The sequence below is a fragment of the Leopardus geoffroyi genome, chromosome C2 (genome assembly GCF_018350155.1).
Source record: "Leopardus geoffroyi isolate Oge1 chromosome C2, O.geoffroyi_Oge1_pat1.0, whole genome shotgun sequence".
Taxonomy (NCBI): Eukaryota; Metazoa; Chordata; class Mammalia; order Carnivora; family Felidae; genus Leopardus; species Leopardus geoffroyi.
The window spans coordinates 130,317,022-130,333,576 of record NC_059333.1 but is presented as its reverse complement, the minus strand read 5'-3'; the positions used below and the strand labels follow the sequence as shown (position 1 = coordinate 130,333,576).

Below are 16,555 nucleotides of genomic sequence, written 5' to 3'. Positions count from 1 at the left end.
TTTGCTAAGGAGAGTTGCTGATCAAACTTTGGTCAAAGAAAATGTATTTTCCTGGCCAATTTAAAAATTTCAGCAGAACGGTGATGTCATTTAGATAATACAACTAACAGACTCATGAAACTTTAATACTAGAAATTTTAATGCTAGAAAAAAGACCTTCCAGTGAAAAGTGAGTTCACGGGTCAAATGAAGAAATAGTGGCAGAGCAGTGTCTACAGAGGAAGTCTTCTGTGGCATTATTTTTCATATTATGACCCATTAGTAGGTCATGAAATAAATTTAATGGAATATGGCTAACATTCTTTAAAAAATGAAATAGATCAAAATAGAATACATTAGATTAGACTCAGTGGAAAATATCTGAATATGTTGCATGCAACAAGGGAAACTATTATTTCATGAAACTCTTTTTCAGTCTTCCCCCCCGCCCCCCGCCTTGTACAATCCATCCATCCATGAATATACACATAAAACTACATAGGCTACATACTGGGTCACAATATGAAATATATTTCTTACTATGAGTAGCAATAAAAAAAGTTCTAAATAAAAGACTACCAGTAATCCTTCCATGAAATTACGCCCCCTTTGTAGCATAACATAATAGCTTCACACAAATGAGATGAAATCTTTAGAAATTCTAGGATAGATTTCTTGATTTTTACAATAGCCTCATTATTAGATTAAAATGTAGTACAGCAGTGATTTGATAAACTGGTGTTGTGAAGAGGATTTCCTTCCACTTACCACGTCAGGGATAAGTTCAACCATCATCAAAAGTCAATGAACTATCTTAATAGTTGGGAATAAATGAGAGTTAAAGTCCAGGTGCAAACACTGTGCTATGCAACCATATTGTGTTTTCTCTCAGACAACCAATATTCTTCTTTTTGGCAGTTCCATCCTTCATTAACCCTTTTTGAGAGAGCTTTAGCACTAGGGCCATACAATAAGCACAATAGGCAGTATCAAGGTCTAACTTGTGCAGTGACAACATAGGATATCATACCATCATCCTTCTACAACAAGTAAAATGTTATTCCTTGACTAGTAGCAATAGAATAACTAAAGTAACTTGGGGGGAAAAAACAAAAGACATTTACAGGGTCTACCCTAGACCTACTGAATCAAATCTTCAGGAATGGAGCCTGCGAATTTGTTTTTTAAGTTCCTTAGCCAGTTCTTTGGCAAATTCAGGTTTCAAAACATCTTCTACAGACTACATTCTGGGTTTATACCTTCCATATTACCTTTTTAAAGAAAAACTGGCCTTCTTTCCTTATCCTTCCAATTTTTAATGGCATCCTTTGGAGGTATCCTTGACTCCCTCATATCAAATCAGGAAATCCTCTTTGCTCTTCCTTCAAAATATATTTAGAATCTTTCCACTTCTATTCCACTGATACCAGAACAAACAAATCCCCATCATCTCTAACTAGGATTATTACAAGAGACTCCCTGCTTCCTTCCTTCCCTCGTTTTGTTAATTCTCAACATAGTAGTCAAAGTGATTCTTTTAAAGCTGAAGTTAATCTTGTCACTCTTCTGCTCAAATCTCCCATGGCTTCCCATTTCACAGAAGGTAGAAGCCATTACCTACCCTATAATGCCCTTTCCTCTCTGCTATCTTCTCTTACTAGTCTCCCTACTACGCTGGCCTCCTTGGCTATACACCAATCACACTCTTGTCTTAGGGTCTTTGCATTTTCTGTTTCCTCTGCTATGAAAATTCTTCTCCCAGATATCAGCATGGCTAACTCTCTCATCTTCTTTAAGTCTTTATCGAATGTCATTTTCTCAGTAAGTCTGATCCTGACCATTCCATGTTAAATTGTAATTTGCATTTCTTGTTCCCTAGCATTCCAGCACTCCCCCCCACCCTAAGTTTTTTATTCCCAAAGCACTTTTCATCTTCAAACTTACTACATAATTTACTTCCTTATTATATTATTTATTTTTAATGTTTATTTATTTTTGAGACACACACACACACACACACACACACACACACACACACACACAGAGTGCAAGTGGGGGAGGGGCAGAGAGAGAGAGAGGGAGACACAGAATCTGAAGCAGGCTCCAGGCTCAAGCTGTTAGCACAGAGCCCAAAGTGGGGCTCAAACTCAGAAACTGTGAGATCATGACCTAGGCTGAAGTCAGATGCTTAACTGACTGAGACACCCAGGTGCCCCTATTATTATTATTATTATTATTATTATTATTATTATTATTTTAATGTTTATTTATTTATTTTGAGAAAGAGAGTGCAGGGGAGGGGCAAAAAGAAAGGAGAGAGAAAATCCCAAGCAGGCTCCGCACTGTCAGCTCAGACCCTGACAGGGCTCGATCCCATAAACCGTGAAACCATGACCTGAACCAAAATCAAGAGTTGGATGCCTAACTGACTGAGCCACCAAGTGCCCCTATATTTATTATTTATTTCTGTTTCCCTCCATTAGGATATCAGCTCCATGAGGGCAGGAATTTTTGTGTATTTTTTTCCTTGATATATCCCAAGGATCTAGAACACTAAATAATTAGTGAATAGATGGAGAGACAGGCTAACCAAAAGAGTTAGAACTCTCTAGCCATTCCAACTAGCCATAGAAATATCCAATACCCAATCATGAAACTGCAATCCTTATACTGCAATCCCTTTGGTGGTGATCTCTATTCACTAATACTCTTAATGTAATGATATTTAACCAAAGAATAATCCAATGAGGACACTGGATCCATTTTTTAATATTTAAATCAAAGTAAATGAAAAGTAAAACTACAGACAAGTTTATAAATCCATGATTTTGTGTAGAAAAACTTCCTGTCATAAAATAGACAAATTTCAAACACTCCTCAAAATATCTGAGAAAGTTTTGTTTTTAAATAATGCAGTAACCTGGTGCTTGGCAGTTAAAGACATCTGGAGCAAAAAAGCATTTTCCTGTTTCTTCAGCAATCAAGGCATAGTCCACCTGGCTGAGACCGCTTACAGCTGGCAAAAACAAGTTCCAGAGGCCTTCTGCTTTGGCCATTTCCTGTCAAGGTGATGAATATGCCAGTGTGATCATAATTTACCATGAACTAAAATAGTTTATTTTTAAAAGATATTGTTATTTATACTTTTGCAATTTAAAAACACTTATGAAATTATTTATTTCATTTATCCTACAGTGTGTGAAACCAAATAGTTATTAATTCATTATAAAACAACAATCAAAAGGCATTAAAGAAATGCCTTTTCCTCCAAGTTTCCCTAGATTTGGCTGAAAAACTTTGCTTTCTTGGGTACTTCTTACTGAATCACAGAATTATGATTACAGAATCTTACAGAATTCTTACAGAATCTCCCACATTTGAGCATAATTATGCCACACATACTATTTTGCACAGTTCAGTTTCTTACATGTGTGGTGGTTAAGATTTAAAAACATCAAATTTAGATTGAGCCCAGGTGGGACAAATGTCTTGCTTGACTTCTGTCTCAATTGAGTGACAGATGGTAGTGAGTGGTGTTGATCATATTTTTTCTTTGAACAGCTCTAAGAGGCTGTCTCTGTCTTCATCACATACCATACACAAAACACTACGTAGCCTAATTTGCATACTACATATTCTATATTTTCTTTTTAAACAGTTATTGATGTATTTATTCACTACATACAGAACAACAGCAAATAACAAACTGAGGTCTCAAAAAACAAACGAAAAACACCTGCATTAAAAAAAAAACCCAAAACCTGTATATAAATTTTCCATTATTAAAGGTTTTCTTATTTTCTTACCTTGAGTTTATCAATCACTAAAGGTTTTTTCCATCTGTCCACTGAATTTTCATTTTGAACATAGAACTCAATTACCTCCTTAAAGTAATAACAAGAAAAAAGTTCATTAGCTAAAGTTAATACAAAGTAAATAATGCCATAAGCTGCTAATATCCAAAGTAAACATATTTAGATGAAGAGGTTTTTAAAGCTGCTATTTGATCAGTAATATTTCTTTCTGAAGCCAGATATAGGAGTATAAAAAATTCTAGAGGTTTGCTGCTCACAAAATTATGCTGCCTCAATATTAGATGACAGCCTTACAAAATCTTGTACTAAGATTTGAATGTTCCAATTTTAGCAACACAGCACACTGGATGGTCACAAGAACCCCTCTTAAAGCAGAACAACTAAAAATGCCAGAGAAAATATTTAAAATAATTTAAAAAATACATGTAGTAATGTATCAGAAGAAAAATAAGGAAATTTCTCAAAGGTCAGAAATAAAGAAGCCTGAGTTTTCAAGTGTTGCTAAAGTACTTGTTTCAAGCCACCATTAGCAAAAATTAGCAAAACCAATAGTTTAACAGACTCACACTCTCCAAAGACTACAAACTAATGATCAGATACAGAATATAAAGTATTTGTGTCCAATAGATTTCAGGAATAAAGGAAGGAATTAAAAGTATGACAAGGGTTATCAGAATAAGCCAAATTTGAAAAAGAACCAAAAAAAAAAAAAAAAAAAAAAAGAAAAGAAAAGAAAAGAACCAAATGCAACTTGGGAAAAGAAAAACCATGGTAATTAAAAATTCAATGGCAGTTGTTCTCAAACACCATTGGTATCAGAATCACTTGGGGCACTTGGTGAAAAGACAAGAATCCATGACCTATTTTACTTCAATGAGCCTAGGGCTTCTGTATTCTTTACTAGCTTTGGCAATTCTGACACTCTCCAACTTTTGAGAGAACCACTGTTCTATGGATGGTTGAAAAGTAGATTAGATATAGCAGAAAAAAAATAATTTGGAAGAAAAAGCATGAAGAAATTACTCTTTTCTATGAATGAGGCACAGAAATTCAATAGAAGGAAAATATGAATGATTAAGAGATATGATGGAAATAGAGAAATGTTCTCACATCAGTCTAACTAGGGCCCAAGATCAAGAGTATAACAAGAGGGGATACTGGAAAAATTTACTTCTGAGTTTTTAGAACTGATGAAAGATACCAATCTTCAAATTCAGAAAACAAAGTAAAGCCAAAGCACAAACTATACAACACCAAAGAAAAATAAAAGCTCTTAAGAGGAGAAAGAGGAGGGGAGGACAGATCACTGATAAACAAGTAAGACTGAGAACTGACTTCCCAGAGCAACAAATGAAGCCAGAAATCAGTGGGACAACGCCTTCATTTGCTGAAAGTAACTGTCAACCTAGAATTCTATATCCAATAAAACAATCTTTCAAGAATTAAGACAAAATAAAGGCATTAGAAATAAAGAAACAGAAAGAGAGACAAGGAATCTGAATCATTAGTTCCCTCTCCTGAGCAAAAAAAAAAAAAAAAAAAAAAAAAGGAATAAAAAGAACTATCAAATAAAAGGTTACTAGCAGATTCTCATTAAAGAAAGTTGATCATTAAAGAAACATCTGAGCTGCAAGAAGAAACAGTAAATAAAGTGATAAATATATGGGTAAATCTAAATTAAAAGCTAGCTATGTATGGGGCACCTGCGTGGCTCAGTTGGGTAAGTGTCCTACTCTTGGTCTTGGCTCAGGTCATGGTCTCGCAGTTTCATGGGTTCGAGCCCACGTCAGGCTCTGTGCTGATGGTGCTGCAGATCCTGCCTGGGATTCTCTCTCCCTCTCCCTCTGCCCCTCCCCGACTCATGCTGTCTCTATCTCTCTCAAAATAAATAAGTAAACTTTAAAAAAGTTTTAAAAAACTAGCTACATAAAACAGTAACAATAATCTCTAATTTGTGCAACTAAAAGAATCAAGATGAACTAAAATACGGTCTATGATGGCATTCTCCAATATTTGCTATTATTCATCTCTGTACTTATTTTTTTTACACTTAGGCTAGTACAATTACTAGATTAAAGGCTATGAACATTGTCACAAGCCCACATTACAAAATCATTTTCTAAAATTGTTCTATCACTTTACAGTCATATAATATTCAGAAATGTTTTTTTAAAATTTTTTTAACATTTATTTATTTTTGAGACAGGGAGATACAGAGCGTGAACGGGGGAGGGTCAGAGAGAGAGGAAGACACAGAATCTGAAACAGGTTCCAGGCTCTGAGCTGTCAGCACAGAGCCCAACGTGGGGCTCGAACTCACGGACTGCAAGATCATGACCTGAGCTAAAGTCAGATGCTTAACCAACTGAGCCACCCAGGCGCCCCCAGAAATGTTCTTTTTATTAAAGCATGGCAGTCCAGGGTACTGATGTATTTAGTGAAAACTTCAAGAAGACAAAGGACAGCTCTTTCAAAGCCAATAGGATAAACAGCATTTGTCATTTGTGTCAGGAAGTCAGTTAAATTGGAGATTTCCTGTTTAGGGTTGTTTATTATTTCCATCCCTTGTATTGCCGTGGAAATAGTCAATGTTACTGTGTTTGATAAGAAATATATTATGCAATACATTTACAAATTCCTCATCTCTGACTACAGTTTGTGAGAAGTTATGATACTACAGTTTATGATACTACAGTTCTGAGAAGTTAAAATATGCCAATGTTTATATAATTATTTAAAAACTTGTGTGATTTAAAAATTCCTATTCTAAAGTCTATCTATTCAAGAGATCTGCAAAATCTATTTGTGGTATGGCAGGAGTCAGAATTAAAATATCTCATCAGAATGAAGTTCTCTTTAGTTCTTAGAGTATGAAAAACAGAAGGAAGCAGAAAATAAGTTTGCTGCCTGATCAATTCTCCCCGAAAAACACCTTTAACATCTAACTTCCTCATTCACTGATTGAGATGCGGCTTTGAAGTATGTTGGTTCAGAATCTTAAATCTGAGCCTACAAATAATTTTCCATATAATATGTTTTTCACTTTAAACTTAAGTCTATTAGAAAGAAGCAACAATAGTTCTTTACCAGTACATTATTACTCTGAGTAGGAAAATATGGCTAATGTTATCATTATGTTAAAAGTGTGTTCTCAAGAACATGTTGCTAGTTCCTGTTTTACATGCTATTTTTTAGGACTCCTTATCCATATTAATTAGGAAGAACTGCCTTTTAACATTTTCATAAGTAATGGGTTCTTATGTTCTCACTTTAAGATATCCAAGGAATTTCCATGGTCATTTGAATAGTTTAAATGAAGCTTATTTTTTCCCCATTATAAAAATTTGGAAACATATGTAAAAGTATTATGAAAAATTCATTAAGAGTCTTGTGTATTGCTAAAAAACTGGTGCATTATGTGACATAATCTTGCTTTCTAGACTTTTTTTTTCTAGACATGATTTTTAATTTTTACAAACTTAGTTATAATAATATTGGATAGAATTTTATAGACTTTTCTCCCTCCCATTTTGAGAAAGCTAATTACTTTTCTCCAGATATCATTTCAAATGTCAATGTTCACAGACAGGGATTAGTATTGTTCAGAATCATTCTACAGGATAAAACATTTTTACAGATGTTGGTTTAAGATTTTTTTTTTTCAAAGATTTTATTTTCAAGCAATCTCTACACCCAACATGGGACTCAAACCCACAACTCTGAAATCAAGAGTCACATGCTCCACTGACTGTGCCAACCAGGCATCCCAGTTTAAGATTTTTAATGGAAGAAAAAGTTCACATTATTATGCGTGGATGTATTCTAGATCTGAACAATCTGCAACGAAAAAATGATTGTTGCTTTCCTTGCCACACAAAATATTGACAATCTTCCCTTTAAAGCTATAGACTGCTTTTTACTTATAAGAAAGCATTTTCTTTTACATTGAAAATTCTTTGTAAATATTTTCATAGCTGCATGCTATTAAGTTCAGCAGATGTATCACAAGCCAATTTGTGATACTTCTTTTCTGTGCTGCATGTTTCCTTTGATTCCCATTCACATCTATAAATGAAAGAGCAAGGCTACTTGGTTTCTTCTGCCAATTGTGGCCTCTCTTTCGAATAATCAGCTGGTTCCAAGCACAAGCATGTCAACAAATATGCTTCATTTTAGGGTGAGTAGATAGGAATCAGGCAAACTGACAGGCAAGCTGGGGGTCTACACCATACCCCCACTAAAAAAAGAAAGAAAAAAGCCAAAAATGGAGGACTCTAGAGGACTAACCCTCATGTTGAAGCCCTGGCTTCTTTGAAACGGATAATTTGTTGTTGCTGTTATTGTCTTTTTCATTTCCTTCCTTTCTTTCTTTCTTTTTAGTTTTTCTTTCCTCTTTCCTTCTTTTTCTCTTTCTTTCTTTCTTTCTTTTTCTTCTTTCTTTCTTTCTTTCTTTCTTTCTTTCTTGCCTTTCTTTTCAGTTTGTCCTCTTTCTTCCTTCCACCTTCCCTCTTCTTCCTTCCTCCCTCCATCCCTTTCTTTTCCTTCCTTCATTCCTCCCTTCCCCCCTTTCTTTCTTTCTTCTTTCTTTCTTTCTTTCGAGTTCTAAATGTATTACTCATAGCTTAAATGTTCTCTGACTCATTTTCAAGCCAGAGTAATAATTGTACCCCCTCAGCAAGCATTACATGAGTCAGTGTACGTGTACGTGAGTTGTTGGTACAGTATCTGGCAGAGGAGTAAGTTCTTAATGCATATTAACTAGTGTTGTTACTGTTGATTCACTGTTTGTCTTCCTCTTGCATTTGACTGTGAAGATATCAACTTTGCTTAATATTGTCACGCTTAGTAAGATTTAATATCACCATGTCCCCACCATCTAGCACAGTGACCAGCATACAGAGGTGCTCAGTGTTTGTCAAATGTTTGAAGTAAGTTTTTTGCTGAAGGTAGAATTTAGGCAAAGTCTGAATCAGAACCCATGCTCTAACTCTAAGATCCAGCTTTTCCACACTGTTCCACATTGGTTTCCTTCTCTCTTTGATTTAGGCAACTTGCTGAATTTTTCTGGCCTCAATTTCCTCATTTTGTTTTTTGTTTTGTTTTTTTTTTTAAATTGGAGTATAGTTAGCACGCAGTATTACATTAGCTTTTGACATACAACATAGTGATTTGACATTTATACACATTATGAAATGATCACCATGATAAGTCTAAGCTGATCATTTACTTTTTTAAAGTACTCTTACAGCCTTTCATTTGAAGCAAATGCCACTACTATTCAGGAGTGTTAGAGACCTAACCCCACGGCCCACTTGCAGGTTAATTAGTCAAACAATTTGATTTCTCTTTTCCTTCTCACTCTTGCTCTCCATACCAGCCAATCACAGGAGACTCCATTAAAAATTAAAAAAAAAAAAGAAAAAAGTTACTGCCTGTGCTACAGCCTTCTCTTATTTCAAAATGATTTTAAGATGTGGCTTTTTCTGTTAAAGGTTATTCTTTGGTATGATCCATTCTGCTTTCCAAATCCAATTTCCATTCTCTTTTCAAAACCTTTAGTCCTCTGATGTGTCCCATTTCTGTTTTTGAGCTTTTAGCAATTTATGCTATTTCTTGAAACAAATTTCTTTATTGTTAATGGGATTTTATTTGAGGGAAAGGAGATAAATGCTGAATTCAGACTGCCATTTTGAACCAAAAGTGTTGCATTTCCTTTTTAACACCCAAAAGTTCAGAACTTTAAAACTCAAAATTGTATATGTACTAATTAGTTCATAAAGTTTCCAAAGTGATATCTTAATCACTGAACACATGTAAGAGGTGACTATTTTAGAAAGAACTTCCTCATATTTAAGTAGTATTTTCTTTAAAAAACAAAAGACAAAAAATAAAAACTATACCCTACTTGGTCAGCAAAATTAATCTCATGCCGGATCTTTACTAACAATGTAATTCAAGCAACAATATTTATGTAATTCAAGCAACAATAGTAACTGCCTTATAAACACATATCAACTCAATATTTTTATTGAAAGAATTTTGGGCTTTTTCAGTTTCCTATTTGATTTTGTCAGTCCAGCTCTAGACTTCTCAGAATCATGGAAAATTAAAATGAGAATTTATTGTATATCTACTCATATCTATTCACATCACAGATGAAAAGACTGAGGCACTGAGAATTAAAGTTATTTGCCCATGACCATCTAACTTGTAGAAGGAATGGACTAGAATCAAACCATTATAATTTCTACACCAGTGTTCAACTCACACACATACCTGGCCCCACCCGCCTTATGTATTTTCATAATAGCTTTTATCTTTTCTTCACAGCATTTATCTTCCTTATTTAATGTCTTTCTTTTGTGCTAAAGTGTAAGCTCTGTGGAAGCATCAGCTCTGTCTTGTTCTTTCTTTTTCTTTCAATAGTTCTCCAGATGCCTAACCCATTATTAGGGTACCTAATACTTACATGTTAACTAAATGACTGAATGTACCATGTTACTTCTCTACCCTCAGTGAACTTATGGTTACTTACTTAACACCTTAAAATAGTAACTTATGGGGAGAGAGGTAGTATATCTGTGAATAGATCGAAATGATATGCAAAATTTTCTGGTTGTGTCCATCTTATTTACTCTGCAGTTTTCTTAATTCTCAAAGGAGTCTATAAAGATAAAAAAAGCCTTAGGCAAAGGCCCTAAAGTAATGCTTTACTCTAATATATTTAGGATCTCAACTTTACAACAGTTAATTCCCTTTGACTGAATTTTAATTCCAATCATTTATCTGTAGCATTCCCTTGACATATTTTAGAAGCTTATCAGCTTCTGCAGTAGCTCTGTGCTAAGGGGAAGAGTGGAATGAGGTAAGGATAGGATAGGATACCATGGTACTCCTAGAAACAGAGATAACAGACGTCATTCATCAACAGTCCTTGAGCACAAATACATTCTATTTGTTTGTATGGTACTTACTTTTTCAGCTGGAAGGATGTGTTGTTTCATGAAATGCTTCACCCTAATAAGAACTTCCTGGCCTGTCTTACTCTGTACAAAAAACTGCTGGGAAGTATCAATCTGTGATGGCGTAGTACCAAAAGTCCTTTATTAAAAAAAAGTTATAAAGGTGTCCAAAATCATTATTCTATACTTCTGAATATAATGTGAAGACTTCCCCAACTCCCCCAAAATATACCTCAGGAGTAGCCATATTTTGTAATTTCTTAAGTTTTTCATATTATGGAATGAATGCAGAATCCCTTCACTTTGAACATTAAACGCTAATACTGAAAGCACTACTTGGTAAAACATAAGCCTGGCCTGACCTTAATCAGTGGTAGTTTTGAATCTTTATTAAAGCCACTTATCACAATCTCTAAAAAAAGCAAGTGAAGAAATTGAACAAATTTAGTAATTATTCTTAGTATATTCCTCATAAGTACAACTGTTGGCTGTCATTATAAACAAGAACTTTAAAGATCTTTATGAAGAGCAACACAGTCAGCTGTTATGTTGAGGAGAATCCATCTATAAATGAATTGTAAGACATAACTGTCCTAATGTTATGCCATGGGAACTTACGGCTTGGACAGAATTTCCAGGGACACCATCATCCACGCACTCAGTAAGTGCTATAGATTACAGCACTTAGATGGGAGTGTATGGTTGGCAAGTGAATTAGATGCCTTGAAAAGTGCTCCACTGATGGAGATATGGATTTCAGAGACACTTATGACGTGACTGAATAAAATTTCATGAAATATGATGGAAAAGAGCAATACTGCTAAAGTTAATAAATCATCTTTTATGTTACTTTATTTTATTTTTGAGAGACAGTGTGTGAGTAGGGGAGAGGGGCTGGGGAGAATCCTAAGCAGGCTTCACACAGTGTAGAGCCCCACACGGAGCTCAATCCCACGACCCTGGGATCATGACCTGAACCAAAATCAAGAGTCGGATGCTCAAACAACTGAGCCACCCAGGCGTCCCTGTAATATGTAATTTTAAATAGGTATATGTAAGTAACTTATTATTGAAACGAAACATTTGAGAGTTTTATCTCTTTAAAAGTTTATATACTCAAGTTGGCAAAAAAAGATTACTTTTAATCATGAATATGGATTATAATTTTTTTTTTTATATTTGAAGTCTTTTTATTTTCAGGCATATAAGAGAGTTAGCAAAAAACTACTGTGATGGGCAGCAGCAATCCTGGTGTAATCAATAAAAACAGTCCCTATCCCAAAGTTTACAACCTTCATATATCTAATAAAGGCTCTAATTTGAGGTATCCAAGGAATTCATTTTGCTTACCGTTTTGAGAGTTGTAATCCAGTTTCTGCCAGAGGTTGCACAGTATTGGCAAACATAAAGCTATTCTCAGATGCATTATTTCCCTGAAGATATCTACGATATACTCCCTATAAATAAATTAACATAGAGCAATTAAGATTCATTAAAAACTGTTCTTCAGCTATCCAGTCTTTCCAGTTTCCCAGCTATGTGAGTCCCTAAACTCACAAGGTATCAAAATGTAAATCAGATCACCAATTCTACTTATTTACACGCAAGGATAATTATACCTTCTTAAAGAGTTATACATGCATAATTTGGTTGACACACTCTTATCCTAACAGAATTATAACTGGAAATCAAATCAAACTTGAAAATGAGTTCAGAAGCTAACAAAGATACCAAATTGGCAAATTATATCACCTCTAAAGATCACTATTTTCCCTTCATACTGGAGGAAAATCTACAGACACAAAAATAAAGTAAAAAAACAAACAAACAAACAAAACAACTATCAAACTAAAGAGAAGGCAATGCCATGATCTCTAAGAAAATTTTCCCTCATTTTTTTTTGACTCCTAGATTAGTTAACTGTCTCCTTGACCAGTGTTAGTTGAATTCTAATTAGTTTTTCTTTCTTCTCTATGTTCTTTTTTTTAAAGTTCATTTATTTTTAGAGAGAGAGAGAGAGACAGAGCACACATGCAGGGGAGAGGCAGAGAGAGAGAGAGAGAGAGAGAGAGAGAGAGAGAGAGAGGGAGAGAATCCCAAGCAGGCTCTGCTGTCAATGCAGAGCTCAACATGGGGTTTGAACTCAGGAACCAGGAGATCATGACCTGAATCGAAACCAAGAGTGGGACGCTTAACCAACTGAGCCACCCAGGTGCCTCTCTTCTCCATGCTCTATGCTTTCAACATAGCACACTCTCCTCTCCCTTGCTTCTTCCACCCAAACACAATCAACTGAATCTCCTTAGTTTTATTTCTTCATGTAATTCTTTATGCAATAATATACCTTAACAGTTTTTCCATCATTTCCAATTTCATTTTTATAGTTAGAATAGAATGTTTATGATCATCTCTAAGGTTACCACATATAATGTATGACATACATATTAATTTCAACATAACCCACGTCAAACTTTTGTTTGAAAAGAAAATCCATTTTCAATTCAAAGCCTATTCGTGGAAGCTGACAAATATAAAAAACATACCATAATCCCTATTTTGAGAAACCCATCCAATCAACGTGATTAACATGATTCTAAAACACAGGATGAAATGTAATACAACTATATCCAGAAGACATTTCAGTTGTTCATGGATAGCATGGACTCTGGAGACAAGGGGAAAAAAACCTTAATTCTTTTCCCATTCTTTTTTGTTTCTGAAATCTCTTATTTACTTATTCCACCAAGCCCTAGCCCTTTGCCACTGATAAAGCATCTCAGTTTCTTAAACTCCCGAGATTGAAAGCACATGGAAACTAAATCAGTATAAATACGAATACATTTCAGATGAAGCCATAATATAAAAAACTAAATGTATGCTCAATTTCCTCTCAAAATTAATCACATAAATATGACCTTGTTAGAAAATGGAAAATTTTACTCATCTAATCTCTCAAAAACATATATTAAGAGTGAACTATATTCTAGGTACTATGCGAGGCTTTGGGACATGCAAAAATTATTTCTTTCTTTATCATGGCCCTTGTTAATAAATGGTTTTATGGGGCGCCTGGGTGGCGCAGTCGGTTAAGCGTCCGACTTCAGCCAGGTCACGATCTCGCGGTCTGTGAGTTCGAGCCCCGCGTCAGGCTCTGGGCTGATGGCTCAGAGCCTGGAGCCGGTTTCAATTCTGTGTCTCCCTCTCTCTCTGCCCCTCCCCCGTTCATGCTCTGTCTCTCTCTGTCCCAAAAATAAATAAACGTTGAAAAAAAAAAAATTTAAATTTAGAAAAAAAAAAAAAATAAATGGTTTTATATTTGAAGCAAACATCATTAAAAAATTTTAGCTCTTTCTTAAAATGGATATTCAGGTAATACTGAATCTTCACATGGCTTTCTCTTTTTCTCTTTATGTCTTTCTCCCCTCCCCTCCCCCAAAAGTGATAACACATTTTGCTACTCGGTTTTTTCCCTTCCAAGTTCCTATTCTGTAAATTCTGGATTCATATTCAACCATATTTGGTATTTGTCATTATCAAAAGCAAAATGATCTAAGGACAAAGAATATAAAACTCCTGAAGACCAGAAAATATTGTGAACATTACATTAATAAATAAAAGTGAAACACAGGTTAAAAATAGTGAATTACCTGTGCTATGCTAGCCATTTTAAAATATGCCAGGACAATAAAGAAATTCCAGTTAGGAAGAACAGAATTAATTCCTCTGCAGCGGCAATATATTGAAATCATTTCTTCCATTGATGGTATCCCTATAAAAATAGCACATACTGTAAAATTTAATGAAAGATATCATGGTGAATATTTCAAACTGTAATAAAATTGCATATGCGTATAAAACTGAATATAATAACCATTAATCCGAATAACAAACGTTCTGAATGTTGACTTCTAAAAAGAATGATGTATATAAAAAGGCTATATTTTATCATAAATTGCTAAAAGTGAAATGCTATGTTCAGAAAAATCAAGAACAAAATGATTTAGAAACATTTCGAGAAAGTAATTAAAAGTTCTTAACTAAAATTGCTATATAATCTTACCTTTTAATTATGAAGAATAATAAATATAATTTTATATTAATAGCAATTTAGGCAACATGATGGTTTCATACCTATGTTTTCTTGAAAATAAAAACTTTGATTTAGCATTGGAACTGTCCTTGGCCAAAAGTAGAACATGGAGAGATGAGCTAAGTCTGACAAAGGATGACCAATGGTTGAAAGTTCCCAATCCAGTACAGCTATAACTCGAGACTGCAATTAAAAATGAAAAGGTTTTAACATATTTAATACAAAACTAAAACAAGGAAATAAATGAAATCCTGTTTTTCATCAAAAGCAAATCTGAGGCCATAGTTTGCAGTCTTTACCTACAATGGCACATTGCATTTATCAAATAACTCATTAGTCTTGATCATGTAGAGCCAAGTCCTCTGGCTCCATTATTGGCCCTCAGTTCTCCTACATTTTACTTTATATACCCTTACTATCTCTACTAATGAGTGGAGGCAAAAGCAGTTGAAATTGCTCAACTGAGAGTTAACTACAGTAAAGAAGAAACTGTAGTAATTACTGGGGTGTCTGAGTGGCTCAGTCAGTTAAGCGTCTGACTTGGGCTCAGGTCATCATCTTGCAGTTTGCGAGTTCGAGCCCCACGTCGGGCTCTGGACTGACAGCTCAGAGCCTGGAGCCTGATTCAGATTCTGTGTCTCTGCCCCTCCCCCACTCACACTCTTTCAAAAATAAACAAACATCAAAAAATTTTTTCTTAAAGAAACTGTAATAATTACTTATAATTCAAGCATCTATGCCAAGTCATGTATAGTTAAAGAGTTTGCTCTGGTGAAAAATCTTTCTGCACAACAAACATTACACTCTTAGGGCAACAGTAATTTTTAAAATGAGTTATTTCATGTTGTAGATACAAAAATATAATTGTTTAAAAGATGTTATTTGTTTTATGTAGATAAAATTCACAATTATATGGCAGTATCATAAAATAGTCATGTAATTTGGAACCAATAAAACAGAAAACTTTCCTCACTCTGCTTTGTAACACAGGCTATTTGGGGGTGCTTGGGTGGCTCAGTCAGTTAAGTGTCTGACTCTTGGTTTCAGTTCAGATCATGATCTCACGATTTCATGAATTCAAACTCCATGTCGGGCTCTGTGCTGACAGTGTGGATCCTGCTTGTGATTCTGTCTCCTGCTCTCTGCCCCTACCCCACTTGTGTTGTCTCTGTCTCCCTCAAAATAAACAAACTTAAAAAAAAAAACATAGGCTATTCAACTGTAAATATAAGAGAAAAAGCAATTTGCAGAATATGTAGAATGTATATAGTTTATCCTATTTTTGTTTAAATAAAAAGGTTATAAACCAATACCCAAAGTTGAAAGGATATACAACAAACTAATGGCAATGGCTGTGGTTATTTCAAGGTATGGAGGCAGGAGGAAAGGAATGAGGGTATAGAGGGGGGAACCTCCACTGGAGGTTTCTGTACAGAGGAGTGACATGATAGGGTTCATATTTTAGAAGGGTCACTCTGGCTGCTATAGACTATAGAGGGGCCAGTGAGGAGGCTACACCAATCATCTAGACAAGATTATCTAAGCCAGATAAAACAGCAGGCTCAGCTAGGCAATGCAGGTTACTGGGTTCCATGCCTTTATATGACTTTGTATGTGCTTGTACTCCCCCTGCCCCTCTGGCACACTCATATTGTAACTTTGTGGGAGGGCACAAATTTTGGAATAAGACAGACCTATATTCAAATCAT

General features: G+C 34.9%; 1 protein-coding gene across 1 annotated transcript in view; it reads right to left on the bottom strand.

The window, feature by feature from the left end:
* Positions 1-16,555, bottom strand: part of ACAD11 (acyl-CoA dehydrogenase family member 11) — a 94,098-nt gene that overhangs the window by 50,564 nt on the left and 26,979 nt on the right. Inside the window, exons 6-11 of the mRNA XM_045503622.1 lie at positions 14,888-15,029; positions 14,404-14,525; positions 12,107-12,213; positions 10,769-10,895; positions 3,786-3,863; positions 2,900-3,038 (exon numbers count right to left, since the gene is read on the bottom strand). Of these exons, the coding sequence (XP_045359578.1) occupies positions 2,900-3,038; positions 3,786-3,863; positions 10,769-10,895; positions 12,107-12,213; positions 14,404-14,525; positions 14,888-15,029 (715 nt within the window). The remainder of the gene's footprint in view (positions 1-2,899; positions 3,039-3,785; positions 3,864-10,768; positions 10,896-12,106; positions 12,214-14,403; positions 14,526-14,887; positions 15,030-16,555) is intronic.